This window comes from Phaseolus vulgaris, chromosome 10, assembly GCF_000499845.2.
Source record: "Phaseolus vulgaris cultivar G19833 chromosome 10, P. vulgaris v2.0, whole genome shotgun sequence".
Lineage (NCBI taxonomy): Eukaryota > Viridiplantae > Streptophyta > Magnoliopsida > Fabales > Fabaceae > Phaseolus > Phaseolus vulgaris.
In genome coordinates, this window is record NC_023750.2 from 42,486,202 (window position 1) to 42,508,140 (window position 21,939).

Sequence of the window (21,939 nt, forward strand, 5' to 3'; positions counted from 1 at the left end):
TTTAATTTATAGAAAAGTAACCATTTGTTTACTTTTTATTTTATTTTTCTACAACTAGTTATTAAGAAGTTTATCCAACGTTAAGCCTTTTCTTTATTCATGCAATAGCTAGCCACCCTAAAAATATTGCAAGGCAATTTTTTTAATGTAAAATGCATACACAACTTATATTCTCCTTTAACACAAGTTAGTTTACTATTAAAACATGTCTTCTGTTTCTGCCATGTTTGGCCTGCACTGGCGGTAGTATGGTACCACACAACTATTCAATAAAATAAGGTGAATGGAGGGGCTCTTATATTGCCAATTTGAAACAAAACTATAATTCTGACATCTGGGTACGTTTCATAGCATCTTAGTTACAAACTTACAAGATAAACCAAGTAGCAGAGATGGAAACTGCCAATTTAAAGAACCACAAAGATGCCTCAAAACAGTATACTATTATAGGTGCTAATGCATTTTTTAATGCCCAGAAAAATAAGTAGTGTTTACACCTTAATGGCAAGACATATTCCAAAAAGATAACTGCAATATTTATTCATCTAATGAGTAATCCAATAAAAGTATTAGTCAATATTTTGGCTAATACTTGTACAAAAATGTGGTTTTTAGATTCAATGTTCTACACAACTACATGCAGGAGGAGCAGCTCAAAATTCCTGCGATACAGGGATAATGAATCAGGTGACTGTAATGGAGTAGCAGATGGCTAACTAACATGCTCCACTCAGCACTCCTTCGAAGATGCAGCTTATCAGCCATGCACTTTTCAAATTCCTAGAGTTTTGGTTGCTATGTCTAAAAGAGGGCCTAAAGCATTAGGTGAAAATTTTCTAGCAAATAAGAAGCAAAGCGAAGATGGCTGGTTATTGTAAAGACATGTCTGATCTTGCAAAATTTTCTTGAAGAATTCCTCTTTGATGTCATCCTTTCCAAAAGTAGCTGGATGAGCACCACCCCTTGACCAGTCCACAAAAGTTAGGCTTCTATTTGCCAAAAGACGAGGAGCATTAATTGTTAACATTGTCTGGAAATAGTGCTCATCAACATAGCATTTGTGTGGTAAGCAGAAATCTTTGAGCTTTGGATAGTAAGTACTGTCTCCAACTATTTTAACGGCCAGTTCCCGGTTAATTTCAAACCACTGAGACCCCTTACGCCAGTCACTCATGTTGATCTCAGGTGCCATGTTTTCATCATAGCGTCCTCTTCCATAAGGGCCAGGTTCATCAACTGCACCCATAAAGCTATACCTCGAGCGTGATATGTAACGGTACACAATGCTGAAGTTCTGGAGAGGAATGCAGGATTCAGATACGAGGATAAACCATTCATTTGAGATATCAAGCAATGCATTGGCCAGAAGTCTTCTTTCAGCATCACACATACTCATCATTCCCCACTCGGCAACCTGTGAAGGAGAATGCTGATTAGAAATTTCTTAAAATCACAAAATATTCCTCCTTAACCTATTCTTCGTCTAACAGTCACATTATGAAAATTTAAAAGCTCTTCACAATTTGATGAACATCTCAAGGAGTGTGATTTAAGATTTTGTAGTTAACCATTGAAAATATTTCTAAAACTTTTTAATGATTTTGCACAAATGTGTGATTGGTAACAGTTAAAAAATGGCAGAACATGGAAGGACTAATTCAGTTTTGTAGTTAACAGTGGTTATTAAGGGCAACATATTTAATAAAAAATACTTAAATTTACTTTTTATCCCTATAGTTTCATGAATATGCAATTTTAGTCCTATAAAATTTTAATCGTATATAGATTTGGTCCTCCAATTTACCAAAATTAAGTAATTTTAATCCACTATTAATGTTTCATCTAATTGCTTACAAAAAATGCTACATGTATGTAAGTGAAGACGGTGTCAATTACTCATTTACGTGGTATATTTATAATAAATTTGACAATCAACTTTAATACATGCTATTACGATGGATCTGATTGAATGATATGTAGTATACTACAGCCGGAATGCAGTATTTTTTAAGAAAAATCTATTAAACAGACCAAAGCAAAGAAATTTCCCTTTACCTGGATATAATTCACATACGAAGAACCAGGAATGTGAATTTTTCTTTTCCTATTACGATCTTATTCCAAGAAAATATGTCAGAGATCCATATGTTGGATAATTCCAGACTTAAAATGCAGAGAGAAGAACAAAATCTGAGTGAGACAAACTTGTTTGGAATAGTCTCCCAGTTCTATTATACAAGGGGTTTACTACAATTAGGGAGAGATTGTTACTACACTAGATCTATTAGACCAAATACATGGGTTTAGTCAAGACCAAATTTTAAAATCAATCAATTTGCCCATCTGGATCCACTTAACAGTGTAAAGCGAGGGAGGACACTAGTCTGGTGCGTTAGATTTAAGGAATACTTAGATCCAAAGTAATCAATGTCAATTGGTTAGGGTAAGCTCAGGTTTTTCAATTAAATTTTAGACAACTCAAATCAAACCAATCCAATCACTTTGAAGTTGGTTTAAGTTAAGTCATTGCATCTTACTAATAAAACAGAAAAACAAATAGAAGGAAAATAAAATCATAATTAAATGAAACAAAGTTGATGGAAATATTCAATAGTCCGAACTGTAGAATTGCCCGGACCCATGTCCACCCCTTGTGTAAACCCAGGGGCATCATTGATAGATATCCTTAGAGGTAAAGGTACAAGGGTTCAAATGGCTTGGAATCTAAAGTTATCATCTCATCAATCACAACTTGTTTCCAGCTTGCTTAAAAAAAGTGTTTCCTATACAGACTTGGGAATAGAGACAAAGGACATGACAAAAAGATAAAAGCATAATGTAAGGGTGATAAGCGATTTTAACTACATAAAATACTAATGGAATGAAGCTTGTGACTAAAACAGATGTATTTACGGAGAGAAATGGGTTGATTATCAAGAAACTGACAGTTTTGTTCTAGAGAAAAAGACGGGGGCAGGGGATGAGTTACCTGTACTCTCCACAAGGTGTTCTTTTAATTGGCATAGGAGGATGACATTGATAAGTGATGAGAGAATGAGGATTGAAAGGCTTTAGATTGGAGAAACAAAAGCAAGAAAGGAACATGTATGTAATACTTGGGAAATAGAATCCTATTCAACAGAAGATGCAAAGAAGGGACTATCCTTGAAAAGGATAATATCAACATTCATATAAAAGATATGCATGGAAGGAGGATGGCAGAAACGAAATTTTATCAAGATAATGAACAAAACATAAGCAAAAAACCCAAGTAGGAACATGAAATAAAGGGTCATCATGATACAATATGGAGTGAGGTACCCTGCTCTCAATAGTAGATGACATTCGATTAATTAAGAGAGTGCGGGCAAGCCCACTGCAAAGTTATAAGGTTTCAGCTTCTGTAAGGGCCAGCCCACTGCAAAGTCATCAAGTGAAAGAATCGCTAGCTACTACGGTTTAATTCAGAGGCCATCGATCATCCTTATGTTCAAGAGTCACTACTAGAGGTTCTTTCACGTGACTCTTTCTGCTGCGAGTTTGTTGATATGTGGAGCAGTTGTGCCACCTTATAGGGGCTTGTTTGTGATGGCTCTATTTGACTGCCTGTGCAACCGTTTCTAAGTTGTTAGTTTCATTTGTTGGAAATATTTTGGTCTTTTAGTTGTGTTTGTGGTTGCATCGGTGGTTTGTCCTATTCATTTGAGACCCAATCTCTCTTTTTTTGGCCAAGGGCTTCAACAGATACAAGTGTTGGCCACCTTGCACAATTGCTTCGGTTGACAAGTGGGTCTTGCAATGTAAGATCTCAAACAAAGGTATATTTGTGACAAGCTTAAAATAAGCTTCAGTTTGATGGAGATCATCAGAATATAGAAAAAATATCTATAATTTCTTATAGAATGTATAAAATTACCTCTTAGCATTAGTTTGTTATCTTATAGTATCTCATCAAATCGGATCCTCATCGGCATCTTGCCTTTAGAGCAAGCAGAAAGAAAGAGAGGAGGGAAGAGAGAATAGAGAAGTGTGGGGTTAAAGTGGGAAAGAAAGATAGGAAGGAGGAGACAGAGAGTATGGAGGGGGCTAGAAGAAGTGGCAGCAAGATAGGATCCAGATACATATCTTATGCTTTAGAATAGTTTCTTATCCTAGGATTTTTTTCCATATTTCTAAGTAATTATCATGATTTGTTTTCCATATTTTAGTAGAGTTAGCAGTCAATTAGCTAGTAAATATAAGGGTTAGAGTGCTAGTCTTTTGAATAAGATATTGTATTAAACCGTATTCTTAATGTTTATAGGCCTTTTAACAAACTTATACGAACGAAACATAGGAATGGGATTTGACCATCATTTAATACGACCATAAATTAGCAGCACCCATCACAAACCTCCATAATAAATGTGGATGGGTTGAAACACCAACAAATAAATGGCATTGCATTGCTGTGGCCTACGGCTAATAATATAGAATTTGGATGAAAAACATGCTGATGAACAATTGTAAACATGGAAAACCATAAGGAGAATGACTTCCCTAATGAATGCATATAGCACCTAACACAATGAGACATTGAAAGCTAAATTCACATCGAATAATGCTAGATTATACCTGGCTTGGGATCTGTCTTCTATGAAAAACTGATGATGGTGGAAAATCCGCACTATACGATGGCAACGAATGAACATAGATTGAATAAAGCCTCTCATTCCCTTTAAAGAACTTCTCCCAGAGTGGTGCCATTGGCAACGGTCCCTTGGTCAAGAACATGAAGGCAATCTTGGGAGTTCTTTCAAAGGGATAATTCTTGACCCTCGGAACAAAAGTAGCTCGCCAGAAGAGTTCAGTGTCATTCATGCTATGCAGCAAACCAGATGAAGGCCTAATCCAATTTTCTATGGTCACCGGCAGCTCAAAGCAAGGTTTAATAGTAGACTGTACCAAAGCCACATTATGAATACCAAAATGCCTAATCATGTACATGCTAAGAAACGAAGCGCCCAGGCCAATAACCAAAAATACCAAGAAGAACTGCAGAAGCCTCAAAGGGAAGGGCCTAGAGGGAGTAGCTCTCACAGCAGGGTCCTTCCCTTCTTCCATTCTAGACTGCATGGTTTTTTCTCAGCTCTCTACCAATCAAACCTAGGATCACAGTACTCGTGTTCCTTTACACATAATCAATCTCACAAACACCTCATACGCATCAAAAGCCTCACTTTTCAAAGCAAAACCAAATCAAAACAAACGTGCCACACCATTCAAAATTCTACCACATGGGGCACCCCTACTTCTTTATTGGGAGAACCAATCACAAGCCATATCAAATAACAGATCAAAACCCAACCCAAGCACGAGATCACATCAAACAACGAAACAAAATCAACTTCCCACAAAACCAACGATGCTCACACCATTCAAAAACCAGAAAGTCCTGACTTACGAACAAATCAAAAGCTTCGTGTCCCGTTTTCTCGGAAAGGGTGGAAACGGCTTGAAGGGTGAGTGGATTGGTGAGAGAAGAAAAACAAGGAAAAATAGGCTGAGAAGTGCATTACCATGATGCCATGTTGAAAAGCCAGTTATATACAGAGTTCAATCAATGAAAAATAAAAACTTTTGGTGGATCCCTTCACAATTTTCTCCCTCAGACTTGAATAACGCCAGATTTCAATGGAAGTGGGAATTGTGCTATCTCAGCATTTTCATTCATGACTGTGCAGAAAAACGTGCTAAGTGGTGTTTCTAATTTTCAGTTTCCGTTTTAGGCTTTGAATGGAACCTGATGAGTTAAAGGTTGAAACGAAACGGGTACTCATAGATAGGAGAGAGAGAGAAAAAAAAAAACAGCAGCATAAATCATGATTAGAATAAAACCTATTATTACTAACCTAAGATGAGTTCCATAGATTTTTGTCTGTTACTTTTTGAGCTTAAGTTGTTGCTGTCGTTTTGGGTTTGGTTGGATTCGGCCCACACCATTGATGTTGGTTTCTAGTTTTTTAACATTCATATAAACAATTAATTATTCATTCAATTCATATACAACTCTACATCACACTATGTCCATAGTCCAGATATATAATAAATCCAACAAACTATCGTTAAGATAAATATTTAATTTATGTATCAAATTATATAGGTTATATATATATATATATCCATAGTTCTGATAAGTTCAACAAATTCTGGTTAAGATAAATTTTAGATGACTCTGATATCATATTAAAAAATAAAATTTAAGTCTAATTTAACTTTATCGACCTGATTTATAAGACGGGATTTACACTTACTTATATATTATTAAATGTCTTAATTTTTAATTGATTTGTGATTTCAGACATACATGTCTATGAACAACAACTTTAAGATTATATAAGTATAAAAATTAAACAATTAATTAGATATCAACATAAATATTTATTTGATACATTCCTTTTTTTTCTTTTCTTTTTTATATCTTTTTACCAATATTAGAAATTAAGATCAAATATTTTAATGAAATTTTGACTTAGAATCTTGTAAAAAAATTAATTTAATTATTTAATGCGAGTTAATAATTAATAACATAATACAAATATTTGGCCAGCACAATTAATTTTTCTTGTAGTTTTTATTACCATCTATGATTATAGGTCTTGGACATTAAGTCCATGTTGTTGGTTGAAAATTGCCCATTATGTCCCATTTGTAATTTTTTGTTATTATCAGCAATACCCATTTGTACTTGTAATGCGATTTTTTTTATTTCATTAAAAAAATATTACTTTAACAACTGCAAATTAAAATACACTAATTTATAACTATAAATTCTAATTTAATCAATATAATTTTAAAATTATTTTATTTAAAAAAAATTATTTTATTTTTATAATGTAATCTGGTACATAATTGTCAATATATCGTCTGCGATGGAGCAGTTTCTAGAGAAAGTAAATTGTTGAAGGGTGAGTGTAGGGTTTTCCTTTTATTCTTGTTGATTTTGTTTCTTTCTAAGCATTTTCCCCAATCATAGTGAGTCATGGTAGAATAATTGGTGGACCACCAAACTTTTTCAGTCCTTTAAGAATTCATTCACTGGATTTTCTTTTTCCTTTCCTTCAAAGTTTTGATGGTGATGATGCCAACGTTTTACTTAAGATCTTCTTGGTAAAAATGGCCACCAAATTATTACTTTGCTTCTTGGTTAATTAATGCTTCAAATATGCTCTTTCTTCAAGTATGTGCAAGAATCTTTAGAATTTTTGGAAAATTAAATTATAGTATGTTTCACTTTTTTAAAACAATTGATAATTTTTTAAAAAAATTAAATTTTTTCACTCCTATAAAATATATAAGTCGATTGTAATCTCTATAAAACAAATTCTTTATATTGTATCCTTCACAATTGAAAACTAATGACTTTTACCTTTCATAAATGAATAAATTTTAATTTTGGTTTACATAAAAAAATCTCCTTTATGCTTAGTTCTTTAAAAAATATCTCTATAAAATAAAATAAAAAAAATACTACTTTAAGTCTTAAAGTTCATTTTAAGGTATTAAATTCAGAAAATTAAAAATCTTTTTTAAATATATGAAATGTTGACATTATTGGGCACTAGTAAATGTGAAATAAATTCTTGGGATAAAAATTAAATAACTTTTTTATAAGAACTAAAATCAAAGTTTATAGTGATTGTAAACATATTTACTTAATTTAAAATATTAAATATTCTTAATTTAACTACCCTTTCCCTTTATTGATATATTTAATTTAATTTAAGAAATGTTGAAAGAAAAAAAGTAGTTTACTTGTTCTTTTTATATAAAAAATGATAAAAATTAAAATAAAGAAATTGTTAAAACAGATCATCTCAAAATAAAGAAAAGGCTAAACATATAAACATTTTGAAATCGGACGCATAAATTTGAATCAACTTCGTAAGATTTATATATATTGATAGTTCATTTATAAATTCAATAAAATAATAATTATCATTTTAAATTTTGGAATTTTGCTAGTTTTTGGACTCAAACTATTTAAGAATTTCATACTATATTTGTTAGATGTAGATGTTTTATACCGATCTAAGTTTAAGAATTAGCATTTGTCTTTACATTTCCTAAATGAATGTTCGAAAGATATGTGATTAAAATAGCATAATTTGAAAAAGAAAAATTAAAAAATAAAGCATGTAATAAATAATTGGCAAAATGTTATATCTTACTAAATGGTGAAAATGACATTAAATAAAAGGAGGATGTGAATAAAAAAATTGTGTTTCGAATTTTCTTTTTTAATATGTATTTTTTGTGTTTCGAATTTTCTTTTTTAGAATGAGATTTTAATTTTTGAATTTTATTTTTTGAATTTCAAATCCAAAATAGATAATAATTTTGGAAAATTTGAAAAATGATAGAGTGCAATGGTACCAGAAGAATTTGCCTCGTACCATGTCAGTAGTTTACTATTACGTTGATGTTTTTGTTAAAAAATAAATGTTAAGTTAATAAATAAATCAAAATTGCCATTTAAAATTGCGTGAGAATCAAATTTCAAAAAGAAAACATGGATAACCAAATTTATACAATGAGATATTATTAATAATTTGAATAACTTGTTTGTACAAGGCCGAAAGAGCTGCTGAAATCTCTTCATTTCTTCAAGTGATTGGTACAAATATTTTTGTTTGGTCTCATGAATTTACAATGTTGCTTAGGTTCCACCCATGCAATATTATTATAAGACAAAAATGGTTATAGGTACATACAGAGTTAGAGTGTGAAACTAGAAATATCAGGAATTAACAGACATGTGATGTGATGAGACAGAGCATGTTACTAGTTACAAATGTTTCCTTTCTTCTTGTATTGATCTGAATATCCTTGCAGCTGATTCACTAGCTGATTTTGGATTGTGGGGCATGGCTTTGATTACTCTTGGCTGCAGTTCAACCTGAGTGTTCCTATCTTCTGTTTGCCAAAATGTCGGAGCCAAAGGAAACAAAGGAAGTACTTCTGCAGCACTCATCCTCTTGGAAGGACTGCTAGCTGTGCTTCTCTGTGGTTCTTTATCTTTGGGTGAGTGGTGAGTTGAAATGTTTCTTGACATCACTTGGCTTGTGGGGCTGGATATGTTAGATGAGCTTTGGTATATTATGGCAGAATTGACTTCTCCACATGAGTTGTGGTTTTCAGGACCATTGGACTGCCCCATTTGCTCAACAGCTGAAGCTGATATAGAAGATGGATTATGGATGAAGGGTGGTGGTAAGAACTGGGGCAAAGATGAACCAGAAAGGATTCCAAACTTTTGGTGGGAACTTGGAGCAAGAGCTGCTTCTGAAGAAACATCTTTGCTTAAAGGATTGAAGCTAACTGAGCCACAAGTGCCGTATATGGGTGCCATGAAGCCTGCATTTGGAGGGCATGGCCCTAAGACTGGTTTGTATACTAGCCCTTCGGATGGTGACATGACAGGAACTAGCCACTGGTTTCCTGGTGGGGGGTAGACATAGCTTGGGGACTGTTTGGAATTTGTATCTGAGGAGGCTATTGGAAGCTTTGCTAAATGATGGCCAAAGTTTGGCGGCTGATTAGTATGGCCTTTGGTTATGTTGTTGAAACAAGGAATGGGAATCTTCTCTACTGCACTGTTTGTAGCATGCTCAGCAGTAGGGGCCTTCACGGATTTACTGTCAAGTTTAACAACTGAGGATGGTTTTTCGCCAACAAAATCAGATTGAAATTTCTTGGTGGTGGATGTTTTTGGTGGTGGCTTGTTAAGTAAAAGGTTATCAATAAGCAATATATGGGGTGAGCCTGCAATTAATCTTTGCACCTGCTTCCAAGAAATGTTTAGTTACTTCTCATATTCTGATGAGTGAAAACAGTTAAGAGTATCTAGTTTGGCAATTACCTTTATCAGTCTATGCAATTCAAACACTTGCATGACAAAGATTTTCTGTTGGCTGAATATAGTAATGTCAGTATCAGGTCAAAGTAGGGAACATAATGTAAAGATCATGTTTAAATAAATAAACGGATAAAGGTAAACCAAAAATGTATTTGACCACATTGAAAGCCAATGCACTAAAAAACTTACAGATATTTCTTGCAAACAATAACAAACTCAGCATAGTTCAGAAGTATTTTAACAAAAAGAGAGAAAGGTGAAATTATAAACACATGTTACTAGACAGGTAAACTTACTTGACGATAGTTCTTCTGGCTTTCCAAAATTGCTGTTCACCTATAGCTCCTACAACATTGTCAGGGGAAATATGCATAGCCGATGTCTCCTCATCTTCGTTCCCAGCTCCCTTGTCAAGGAAGAACCTTCTACCAATTTCTAACTCACCAGAACATTTGTGCACATCACCAGCAGCTGGCTTCTCCATGTGATGGTCCCTTGAGTTGAATTTGTCCCCAAAAGTTGCATGTTCTTCATGTGTATGGACACTGCTACCTTGCAATGTTTTCAAGCTATCTACTGAAATACTTCTAATTTCATCCTTCAAAGATCTATGTTCTTTATTCATTGATTTAGAATCCCTACCTTGCACCAATGACATTAATGATGTATCTGTCATGTCACCAAAACCATCTAACGAGAGCACTTCCTCTGGCTTCTGACCATTTTGACTCACTTTTGTAAGCTCCTCCATCTGGATCTTCCCATATTGTGCTGACTTCGGGTCTACAACACCTGGTGAATTCACCTTCTTTCTAAATGAGTTCAGATTTTTAAGAGAACAGCTCAAATTACAACCGCCTTCGTCTTTATTATTTTGGAAGGATGAGCTTTTTCCATGTGCAGAACCAGAAGTTATAAAAACATCTTCACCATCAAGTGCTTTCAGAGAATTCTTACTATTGATGAAATTCTCTTGCTGAAATGAATTGTTTTTACTAGTAAATGACAATGAGCATAAGAAGTTTAAATTGGTAACTTGTAGGCTTCTTCGTTTCTCTCGCTCACGACTCACCGTGCGTTTGGTTAAGTTACTCCTTCTAAAATTGTAAGCTTGACTCTTCTCAGCCATAATAGAAGGTGCATTGTAGGTGAATTGGATGCTTTGGTTGCTACTGATCTGCAGCACAGCATAAACATAACAATTAAAAATGGTTGCAAACAATAGACAGAAAAACTTTTGGTATAAATATCTAACTATATCACGTTTGTGTTACGCATGCTTCTAAGCTGATAAGGACATGGGTAGTATGGAGTGTTTAAGTCTCACGTCAAATAATATGGAATGCTCAGTGAAACATTTAAGTGTTTGTTCCACAAGTGCTAGTCCTCAAGTGACATATTGTTTCAGCACGAAGAGTTTCTGCATAAAGTTTTATATTATTTCCCTGTTCGATTGTTTTTCTTCTATCCTTAAACAAAAACCAACAAGTGGTATCCGAGCTTTCTTCTTGAGGGACGGATGTTGAATCAAATTTCTCACAATTTACACCTCGGGTGTTTGATGGAGCAAACTATGATCTTTAGGCTGTAAAAAAGGAGGCTTATCTAGAGATTTTGAATCTTTGGGAAGTTGTTAAAGAGGATTATGAAGTACTTCCACTGCCAAACAATCCCACCATAAGAGGAAAAAATCCGGAAAGCAGAAGCAAAATCATGTCTCTCTGTTGGTGTTTCAACAACAATCTTCACCAGGATCGTGATTTGGAAATAAAAAGAAAAGAAATTTGGGGTGATCTGAAGGAAGAGTATGCAAGAGATGAAAGGATTTGAGGCATGCAAACCTTGAAATTGATGAGGGAATTGAAGCTCCAATGGATGAATGAATTTGAAAAAATTAAAAAGTACTCAAAGATATTGTTGGACATGGCTAACAAGGTAAGATTACTTGGCACTGAGCTTTCTGATTCAAGAATTATCTAAAAAATTCCTGTAACAGTGTCAGAAAGATATGAGACATTTACAACTACTTTGGAGAACACAAAGGATTTGTACAAGATCACTTTAGCAAAAGTGTTACATGCCTTGCAAGGCCCAAGAAGAATGAAGGCTTATGAGATAGAGTAATGCAAATAATTACAATAAAGGGAAGGATGAACAGAAAAGTTATCAACCTTATCAGCATTGTGGCAAGTGTATTGCTATGAAAGGAAAATAAACAATAACAATCTCAGCCCACTCAATAGAAAGTTCACTTTTTGTGTTATATGTTTATGAAATTGATACAAATTTGTTTAGTGTTGGACAACAATTCAAAAGGGTTATAAAATGTTGTTGGAAAATAAATCATGCACAATTAAATATGTCCATGGCAAAGATATTTTCCTAGTTAAAATGAGGGGAGAAAGTTTTGCATTAAATCCATTGGAGGAGGAGCAAAATTATTTTTAAATAGAAGAGGATATAACTGAATTTTGGTAAAAGAAAGTAGAAAATGAAGAGGAAAAGAAGAAGAAAAACAAGAAGTTGGTCTTGTTATAGTAGCCCCCAGTCTAAAAGTGGTGCTGCTGAATCAAGGTTGACAGCAGCAAAGGAACAAGCTCAGTGTTCAAAAGGAGTGGAAAAGGAAGTATGATATCGTCACCAGAGAGACAAATTTTTATTTAGAGAAAGTTGAAAGGTTGAGCATGGTGAGAAGTGTCTAAAAACTTTGAATTTAGAGTTAATGCTATTGAAACAAATATAAGAAGTTCTGATGCAAACAAAATTAACTAAGGATAGGCATCAAGAGTTGACTAAGAAGTTAAATGTTGAATTGAACATGTTACGGCCTAAATATATCAGAGGGAGACGATAATACAGAATACTTCAGTAGGAGAATATTAAACTAGAACAGAAGATCATCATATTGTTGATGTCTTTACCAAGTCATTCTATATCAGCAAAGTTAGTTTTTTTAGGAAGAAGCTAAGAGTTTACAACCTCCAAGATAAGAGTGTTGGAAATGTGCCTAGGATGATCTCAAAATAATTTTGATTTTGAATAATTCAATTATTAAATTCATAAGAATATATTATCTTGATTTTAGCTGTTAGTGGATTATTTAGTTCCAGATTTTAGTCACCAACAACTCCTAAAATCATGGAGCAAACTTTATATTTAGCTATTTACAAGTTAGACTCAAATGCTTCTTTAATTCAAAATATTTTATATTATTTCCTTTCTCAAAAACCAACAGTACTCCATGTAAGATTGTGATGATCGATTCTAAATCATGTACAACAGACCATGTGCTGAAGAGTTTAGTCAGACTGTTAGACCGTCTAATGTGAAGGAAAAGAAGATCATCTAGTAGTGTTAAGACTAGTATGTATTTATTATAACTATTCTATAACAGTTATTTGTTTTAAATGGTTTTCTGTTAGTATAGGGTCTACATATTGAGGCTTTGTGGGCTTAGACCACATACTGTATTGTGGTATTCTCTGTATAGACCGTTTGGTTCTAATAAAAGTGTTTTCTTCAATGTTCTTGTGTTTCTTGTTTTGATATTGTTGACGAACCCAACATAGATAAAATGCAGAACCACTTGAGAGTTAAAAAGATGGTACAGCCACTTCCCTTGCTTCCATAAGAAAAGAGAGAGATATTCATAATTCAAAGATCCTAGACAAAAATTAAGGGGGCAGAAACAGATAGAGGTATTTGAGAATAACAGAAAGAAATTGCTAAAAGAAAAGAGATACTGCATTGTTGATACAGTTGCATGCTTCATTTGAATACCATTTAAGAATACTTCTGTGTTTTGTTCATCACTATTACTTAAATTACGTTTAAAATTTCCAAGTTTACCTTCATTCAAGCTGAATACGTCTATCAAAAGGGTAGAAATAAGAAAAAAGAGTTCGGTTCCAACAAACTGTGAAATAAGAGAAAGATACGATGGTAGAGGAAATTATCAAAGGCAAGAATTTGAAGAACTTCACTCGACTCACGTGGCTTGATGATGTAGGACCTGTGTAGTTTCTGAGCGGAAGTGGAAACAAGGATGCTGATCCTGGTGCAAAACTCTGAGAAGGGATGCTGAATTGTTCATAGAGTGCCATCTTATTCCTTGGAGGTGCTTTTGGTCCTCCTTTCTCTGCATCCTTAACATGCAATCTTGGAAACATTGGGCTAATCTCCTTGCTCTCTTCGATTCCCCCTCTCATCCTATTCATCCTTCTACACACTATCCACACGCAACAACTTTATATCTCTGCCAATTTCACAAAACACACTTTTCAATCCTCCCATACAAAATCAGCACCCGAGAACGTGTTTCTCAGTAGCATAACCCACTTCAGGAGTATCACAAACTCAAATCCACACAACAGAAACAAGTTCCGTTGCCGAATTCAACCAGCAAAAACAAATCCAACCATGTCAGAATAAATCAATCAATCCACACAAAACAAAAGGACAAAAAAAAAGTTAATCAGCTCCAAAACAACAGTTTTTCTGATCCCACATTCTTGACAAGGAAGAGGAAAACACCAGAAAATAGAGCAGAGTTTAAAAAACACAAACCCACATGTACCCAGTGGTCAAAAACTAAACTTTTCAGCTCAAAACCAAACATCAAACACTTAGAAAAGCACAAGAACCCTAATGAAGGCTAGCAACACGTAAACAAAAGGAGATCAAAGGCAAAACTGTTGCAAGCACATAAGAGATAGATAGATAGATAGATAGAAAGATAGATTTTTCTTCAACAAAGAAAAAAAGGAATATCTGAAATAGATAGATAGATAGATAGAGTTGGAAAACAAGGCCAGCATGGAACCACGAGGGCTTGAGCAATAAAAGAATGTAAAGAAGTGAAGAATATGGGGTAGTGAGGGGTGTAATGTGAAATAATATACCAATATTGTTGGAAGAGAAAGAAAGCAGTGTTCCCGTGTGAGTATGAAAGAGCATGGTGATGCAAGAGCGTTGTGTTGTGAGTGACCCTACCATTAGCATGAGCATGTTGTTGAATTGATGAGGAAGAGGAGGCAAAGAGTATATGAGGGAGAGTAACATGGCATAATGAATGTGGATGATTGGAGACAGAGGCAGTGACCGGGTCTTTGCACGCACTTACTTTCTTTTGCCTTTGGCGAACTGCAAGGCAAGACCAAAGGGTAAGACACTGCATGGTTACCACACGTTCTTTTTTCCCATTTTTTATAATCTTTCTAACAAAAACCACTGCCACTCCTCCTCCTACATGCGTGCATGTCACCCTCCAATCAACTTTCCTTCAACACAACACAACACAAAGGTTGTCTTCTCTTCTCTTCTGCTACCTTTTTTTTCACTAACACGTGATTACTTTCTTTAAGATAACATCATCCACTTTCAACATACCAAAACGGATATTTATTATTTGGTCCTAGACACGTCACCATTTTCGATCTTACTTAGGTTACGTGGCACACAATCATTATGAACTAATAGTAATATTAGATTTCCAAGATCTTCTTCATACATCAAACAAATATAATTACATTGAAGAAAAATACTTATCAATTAATGTTTTATACATTTTGTTACCAAAAAAGGTAGGTTAATTAATCAAATGATTTTTTTTCTTTCTGAAATAAGCATTTTTTTTATCTTGATACTTTTTCTCTTCATCTTGGTAATTGAGAGTGTGATTTGTTTCAAACTTCATTCAATTTATTTTGTAATGATGGAACGTTTGTGTGTTTCATTAAAAAAGGAAAATAAATGGTTGGGGAGAAAGTGGAAAAATATATAGTGCCCAAATTAGCCAATAAACAACTTGTCTGAAAGGCTCAAAGATATTTTTGTCTTTTATTTGAATATCCTTTAATTTTCATTTTTCAATTTTTAAGCCCCACTTTCTCTCATTCTCCATCCTAATTTTACACATGTGCAATTAATATTGTATTTTAATAGCTTTGTAATGATAAAGGAAGAAAATACAATGATTTATTTAGGGAAGTCTTTTCTTTTTTTAAATCTATTTTCAACCAAATAAATGAACAGCCAATTTCTCCTTCTCATCTATACTATTTCTCTTGCATTTTTTTTTTCAAATTCTTATCATAAATTTTATCCAAAAGATGACATAAATACTTTTATTGATTTTTGTTTTTGTTTTTTTCTTCGTGCTCCTCATATGACTACCTACACCCTTCTACTAAAACAAAATTATTAAAAATCCTGTTCTGAAAATTTTATTCCATGAATTTTGCTCTGAAAATCCTGTTCTAAAAATCATATTCTGAAAATTTTGTAAAGCTTGTTCCCAAAGATTTTTAAAACAAGTAATGCGAAGCTTTATGAAGGATAAAATAGTCATTTTAAAGTTATAGGGATGCAGTTAGAAATTATGAGGTGCAGGGAAAAATATTTTTATTAATACGAGCCCAATTATAACTTGTGGTGCAATCGAGCCATAGATTGGGCTTTTAAATCAAGTAAGGAACAGCAACGTCCAAGCAATTTTTCTGGCTGTTTCTTCCTGCACCTCCATACCTTCTTCTCTCACCTCCATATATTTTCGTATTTCCAAAACTACCCCTCTGTAATATTCTGGATTACATAATCCGGAAGTCATTTTTCAAATTTGTAATTAGCTTCCGGATTATATAATCCGGAAGTTTTTTTCAGATGCATGATTACTTTATGGATTATATAATCCGAAAGTCTTTTTAACTTTCGGATTATGTAATCCAGAAGTCTTTTTCCAAATGCGTTTCCGGATTACATAATCCGAAAGTTATTCTATGGGGGTGGCACAAGAAGGATAAAAATATATTTTCATGTTGTGTATGGAGGTGTCAGAAGAAGATATGGAGGTGCAGGAAGAAACAGTCAATTTTTCTTTGCAACGTGCGATTCTTACGTGAAAAGTGTTTCATATATTACTTTAAGAAAAAAAAATTATATTTGTAAATGTGTAAGAAGATATTCTTTAAAGTATAGTATGTTTATGTTAATTTTGTGACATATAGTTTAAATTAAATCAGGCAATTTATTTATCTGTGTGTGTCACATTGGTGCTAAATAATATCACCTTTTATTATATCTGAAAAATTTATTCACTTATGGGATTTAATCCTAACCCACATGAATCACAAGTTAAAAAGTTTATATGAGAAAAAACTATAGGGTAAAATTTTAATTTTTTTCCGATTTCAAGTATTTTGAAATGTCATTACTAAGATTAATCACAACATTTGAGATATTGTATGCTTTGGAGTTTTAAACTCGTTTTATTTTTAAAAGGCGTCTCGATAGATTAAGAGATAAATGTTTCTTTCATTCTATAAATCATGCCAATGTTTTGATCTCAAATCCATTGAGATAACATTAATAGATAAATCACCATAAATAAGATATTATTTATTTTGAAACTCAAGACACGTCACAGTTTTATTTTTAAAAAACGCTTCAATAGATAAAGAAGAAAACTCGTAAATAAATATTCAATTATTTGTAACTTAATTACAAAATTCAAAATTACAACTAAACACACAATAATATATATATATATATATATATATATATATATATATTAAAGTTTTATTAAAAAAATAGTATAAAAACGTACATATAATACTAATCATATAAACTTATAAATATGAAACATAAATCTATAACTTAGTTTGAGGAAAAAAAACATTAAATTTTTTATAATACACATGCAGAACCAGTAAATTTGTAAAAAAATTATAAATAAATAAATTATATTTTGGAAATGAATTTTTAGAAGTAGTAACTTTTACTGAAATCTTATTTTTGGAATAAACTTACTTTGACATCAATCCTATATCACTTTACATTAAGATTTTAAGGATTAAAACTTTTTCAACTCGTTCATTAGAAAGATTTGGAAAAAATATATTATCTTAGAAGTAAATTAAGATTGATATGTAGATCACGAATATTTATAATTTAATCTATCCCATTAACTTATTTAAACTTAAAACTAAAATTAGGGGATTCATATTTTAAAAGTTACACAATATATTTTTAAGACTTTGAGTTGTGTTTTGGTTATTATCTTAATCTTTTTAAAATTTATATTATTTTAAAACTCTATACTATATTTATATTAACATTATTTATTTTTAAAATTTATACATAATAAAATACACCTTGGTTTTAATTTTATATTCTTAATCACATCATTTAACGTGAGCCCTCAAAGTATCTTGACTTTATTAGTTATTATTTAATAATGATTAATGTGTATGTCATGATTAAATTATCTTAACATGCATTTTGTGTGTTGGCACGTGGTTTATGTATTGTAGAAAAAAATATGAATTAAATAGTAATAATAATAATTAACTATTAAGATCTTAATGGAGTTTATCAAACACTATAAAAATGTGTTTAAGTGTGTGTGAGTTTATCGATCACACACCGAATAAAAATGTGTCTGAAAAATAATATTTATAAAAAGTTTATATTTAAAAAAGAATATTCATGTATCCATAGTCTATTTAAACTGTTTCTTTATATAAAATATTGATTATCAAATTACTATGAATTTCCAATAGAAAAAATTCAACATTAACAAAAATATTTCCAAAATTAATAAAAAATTAAAGAAAAAATAGATATGATTGTGTAGGCCTGTGTTTGTGCACGTGGGAGTCAAATCATATTATTATCACCAGCTTAGGAAATTCAAGGATAAAACCATATAATATTTTATAGAAAGGTAAGAGAAAAATGGTATTTTATTTTGTTTCGATATGGTTAATATAATCTCACCGTAATATAATCTCACCGTAATATAATCTCACGTTGTTTAGAAGTCGAGGTTATTTCATGTTGTTTGGAAGTCGAGGAGTCAATATAATTTCACATTGTTTAGAAGTCGAGGTCATTTTACGTTGTTTATGAGTCGAGGTCATTAAACATTGTTCAAGAATAAATGTTAAGAGTATTTTATATATTCTTTCTTCCTTCAATTCATAAAGACGTATTTTAAAGACAAAACTGTGACAAAACACTTATTTCGGATCAGACGAATATATTTTGAAAATGGAATTCCAATTATTAGATGTTATTTTTTATTTTATTTGGATGTTGTTGACCCAAGCATGTTGTACATGGAAGAAATTGAAGGAGAGAATGGCATGGAAAAGAAGGAAATTGTTTGATTAATGGTTGTATTTTGTCAACAATGGTGGTCACATCTCTTTCCCTATCTCATCTTCATTCACATTTGTTCATAAGAACTTAGAGAGTGAGTTCAAAGAGTTATGGAGCCTTTCTTAATGGGCACCACCACATTCTCCATTTTTAGGGTAATTCTCAAGCTTTTGGCTTTTCATGGATATACCTAAAAAAATGTCCAATATCTCAATGGTCCATAGAGTATGCACCTTCTTTATCTTCTTCCCTTCTCATTATCCCTTTTATTCTCTCAATTTTTCCTTTACCATCACAAACTTTTATTAATATCCCCTTAAAATTTAAAACTAAATATTTCCAAATTATTTATGTTTTTTTTTAAAACTCTCATCTTAGTATTAATGTAAAACTTGACATTTCAGTTGGGTTAGTACTTCAAATAACAATAATTATCTATCACCACATAAAAAAAAATTATTAAAAAAATACAAAAAAATATTTATATTTAAACATAACTATTTATAATAAAATAATATACAATAAAATTATTAAATATTACACATTAATTAGAGATAAAAACATATCATGATATATAAAAAAATAGGAGTCTCACTTTATACGCTGATTCTATAGGTTGAATTAGACTCAAAAATTTATAATGTTAAATCTAAAGTTTAATAAATTAGATTAAAATGAAAACTTATAAGCAAAAATAATAAAGTATATATAATTATCATGTAGTACTTGTGTAATTTATTTCTACTATATTAATAAATGTTTTTAAAACTTTTAACAAATGATATATTAATCTGATGGATGAAAGCTTTACTTAATAAAAGAGAAAAATAAAAATGATTCTTTTATAAACTAAAATTAACTTGTATGCAGCTTATACACAATTTGTAGAAAATCTTTCCTGTTTTCTTTTTAGTTTTTTTTTTAAAAAATTATACAGAAATAAATTTTATTTTATAAATATTTATATACATACAAAATTTTCTGCTCAGTTAAGACTTCCAACAATTGGTTGGTTCTTGATTGGGTTTATCACTTTATCCTGCATATTTCACCATCAAAAACTTTATCATATATATATATATATATATATAATATTTATTTATTTTTGCTTTTTACATTGAATTTCAGCCACTCAATTATTGAACTTTCTTTTGAACAGATGCTAAAAGCCAAAAAATTTGCAGTAATTGTTGAAAAAAAAAGTTCACACATGAAAGAATAGTTTGACTTATTTGTTTCATCCAACAACCTCTCTTATATATGTTTATTTTTATTTTAGGGTTCTTTTGAGAAATATATACTTTTCAAAATGTAAAAATATTGTAAAATATTTTTTTAATTAAAAGAAAAATATATATTTAAATTGTCGAATTCAACTCCTAAACTATGTAGAATATATATAAACGTAACAAAACATTTATATTTACTATATTTTGTTTAGTTTATTAATTGTGAAGTAAAAATGATTTTAAAAAACATGTATAAAAAAAGTTAATAAGCAAACCAATAAAGTCAAAGGGCAAAGAGATAGCCTTCTAATTTAATATTACTTTTAATCTGAACAAAATTAAATTACATATATTTTTTTTGGTTTCAGATTTTTTTTTCTCTTTCTGTCTAGAAAGTTGAACTAAATTGAATTTAGAACATCATCATTATTTTCCTTCTAGAAAAAGGACTAGTTATTACTCTGGTCTAACTCTTATCCTTGAATATAATCAAGGAAATTAATGATTTTGATTGTGAAACATTAAGTTTTTGTGATTTTTTTCCATTGACTAATATTATATAACAAATTTAGTTTTTTTTAGGATGTTATTAAAAAAACAAATTATAATTAGTTGTTTGAAAATGAGATGAGATTAATCTTGGAAAAATGAATTACTATGACATGTATAATTACTTTTACATATATATGTTTTACTTGTAGTTTTCTTATTACTAATATTTTTTATTTATATATTTTTCTCTTTTAGGGCAAAGTATTCATATAAAGCACGATATATTTGACTATTTTTTTTGTATTTATTTGTGTTGAAATAGACATCTAAAGAATAAAATATTATTTTGGGTGCACATAGAATAATTCCAAATAAAGATAAACTTCAAATACTTTAGATGATGTTAAAATAATAGAAAATTTAAGATATGCCAACGAGAAGCAGGAAAATAAATTTCGTAGTTAAGAAGGAAAAAAACAAGTCGTGATTTGGATTGTGTATTTTATTTTAATTTAAAACAAAATAAGTACTGTATTAAAAATAAACAAAATTGATATTTTACATCACAATTTTATGCTTTGATACATCAAACTTTATATTTTTTTATAAATAAAGTAAGGTTACAAATTTTTTTTAACTAATTTCTATCTTGAAGTCAATGCTTCTCACTTTACTTGAAAGCCAATTGGACATATTTGACTCATTTTTCTGTCTAAAAATATAATATCAAATTACTCAAATTTAAAAAAGAATTTTTATTCACTATTGACAATTTATTTTAACTATATTTGAAAGTAGTTGAGTAGGCTAAATAATAGGCAATGTAAGGACACTTATTTTGTAATAAAAGTGTGAAATATCTCTTAATGAAAGGAATCGCATATAAGAACAAAAGATTTCATAAATTAGTTTGAAACATTAATACTTAAACAATATTTATGATATGTTGATGTTTTTGTTTGACTACACTTATTGTGTTGATAAGTTTCAATACAAGTAATTTGATTTGCAAAATAAAAACTCGTTAGTTCATTATCACTTTAGATTGTCTTAAGTTTTGCATTAAATTGTATTTCTATATAACTAATAAGATTCTTCAGCTAATAACTCTTTTCACCTATATGTTTCATTAAATTAATTGAACTAAATCGAGAAAATCAT

At 31.2% G+C, this 21,939-nt stretch overlaps 2 protein-coding genes across 9 annotated transcripts; both read right to left on the bottom strand.

The window, feature by feature from the left end:
* Window positions 1-514: 514 nt before the first annotated feature.
* On the bottom strand, window positions 515-5,907 carry LOC137818156 (glycosyltransferase BC10-like). The gene is made up of 2 exons (XM_068621408.1): window positions 4,615-5,907; window positions 515-1,414 (listed from the first exon to the last, which is right to left on the bottom strand). Exons 1-2 carry the CDS (start codon window positions 5,113-5,115, stop codon window positions 773-775), a joined length of 1,143 nt encoding a protein of 380 aa, XP_068477509.1. The 5' UTR covers window positions 5,116-5,907; the 3' UTR covers window positions 515-772.
* Window positions 5,908-8,564: 2,657 nt separating this feature from the next.
* On the bottom strand, window positions 8,565-15,129 carry LOC137818569 (protein HEADING DATE 3B-like). Of its 8 annotated transcripts, none has more exons than XM_068622073.1 (7): window positions 14,800-15,093; window positions 13,891-14,153; window positions 10,971-11,075; window positions 10,541-10,874; window positions 10,195-10,450; window positions 9,902-9,953; window positions 8,565-9,823 (listed from the first exon to the last, which is right to left on the bottom strand). In XM_068622073.1, the coding sequence occupies exons 2-7, from the start codon at window positions 14,113-14,115 to the stop codon at window positions 8,828-8,830; spliced, it is 1,968 nt and encodes a 655-aa protein (XP_068478174.1). In that variant the 5' UTR covers window positions 14,116-14,153; window positions 14,800-15,093; the 3' UTR covers window positions 8,565-8,827. The 8 variants fall into 8 exon arrangements, with proteins under 8 accessions (XP_068478174.1, XP_068478173.1, XP_068478169.1 ...); XM_068622072.1 differs by having other exon boundaries at window positions 10,195-10,471; window positions 14,800-15,082; XM_068622068.1 differs by having other exon boundaries at window positions 10,195-10,471; window positions 10,541-11,075; window positions 14,800-15,082.
* Between the last annotated feature and the right edge of the window lie 6,810 nt (window positions 15,130-21,939).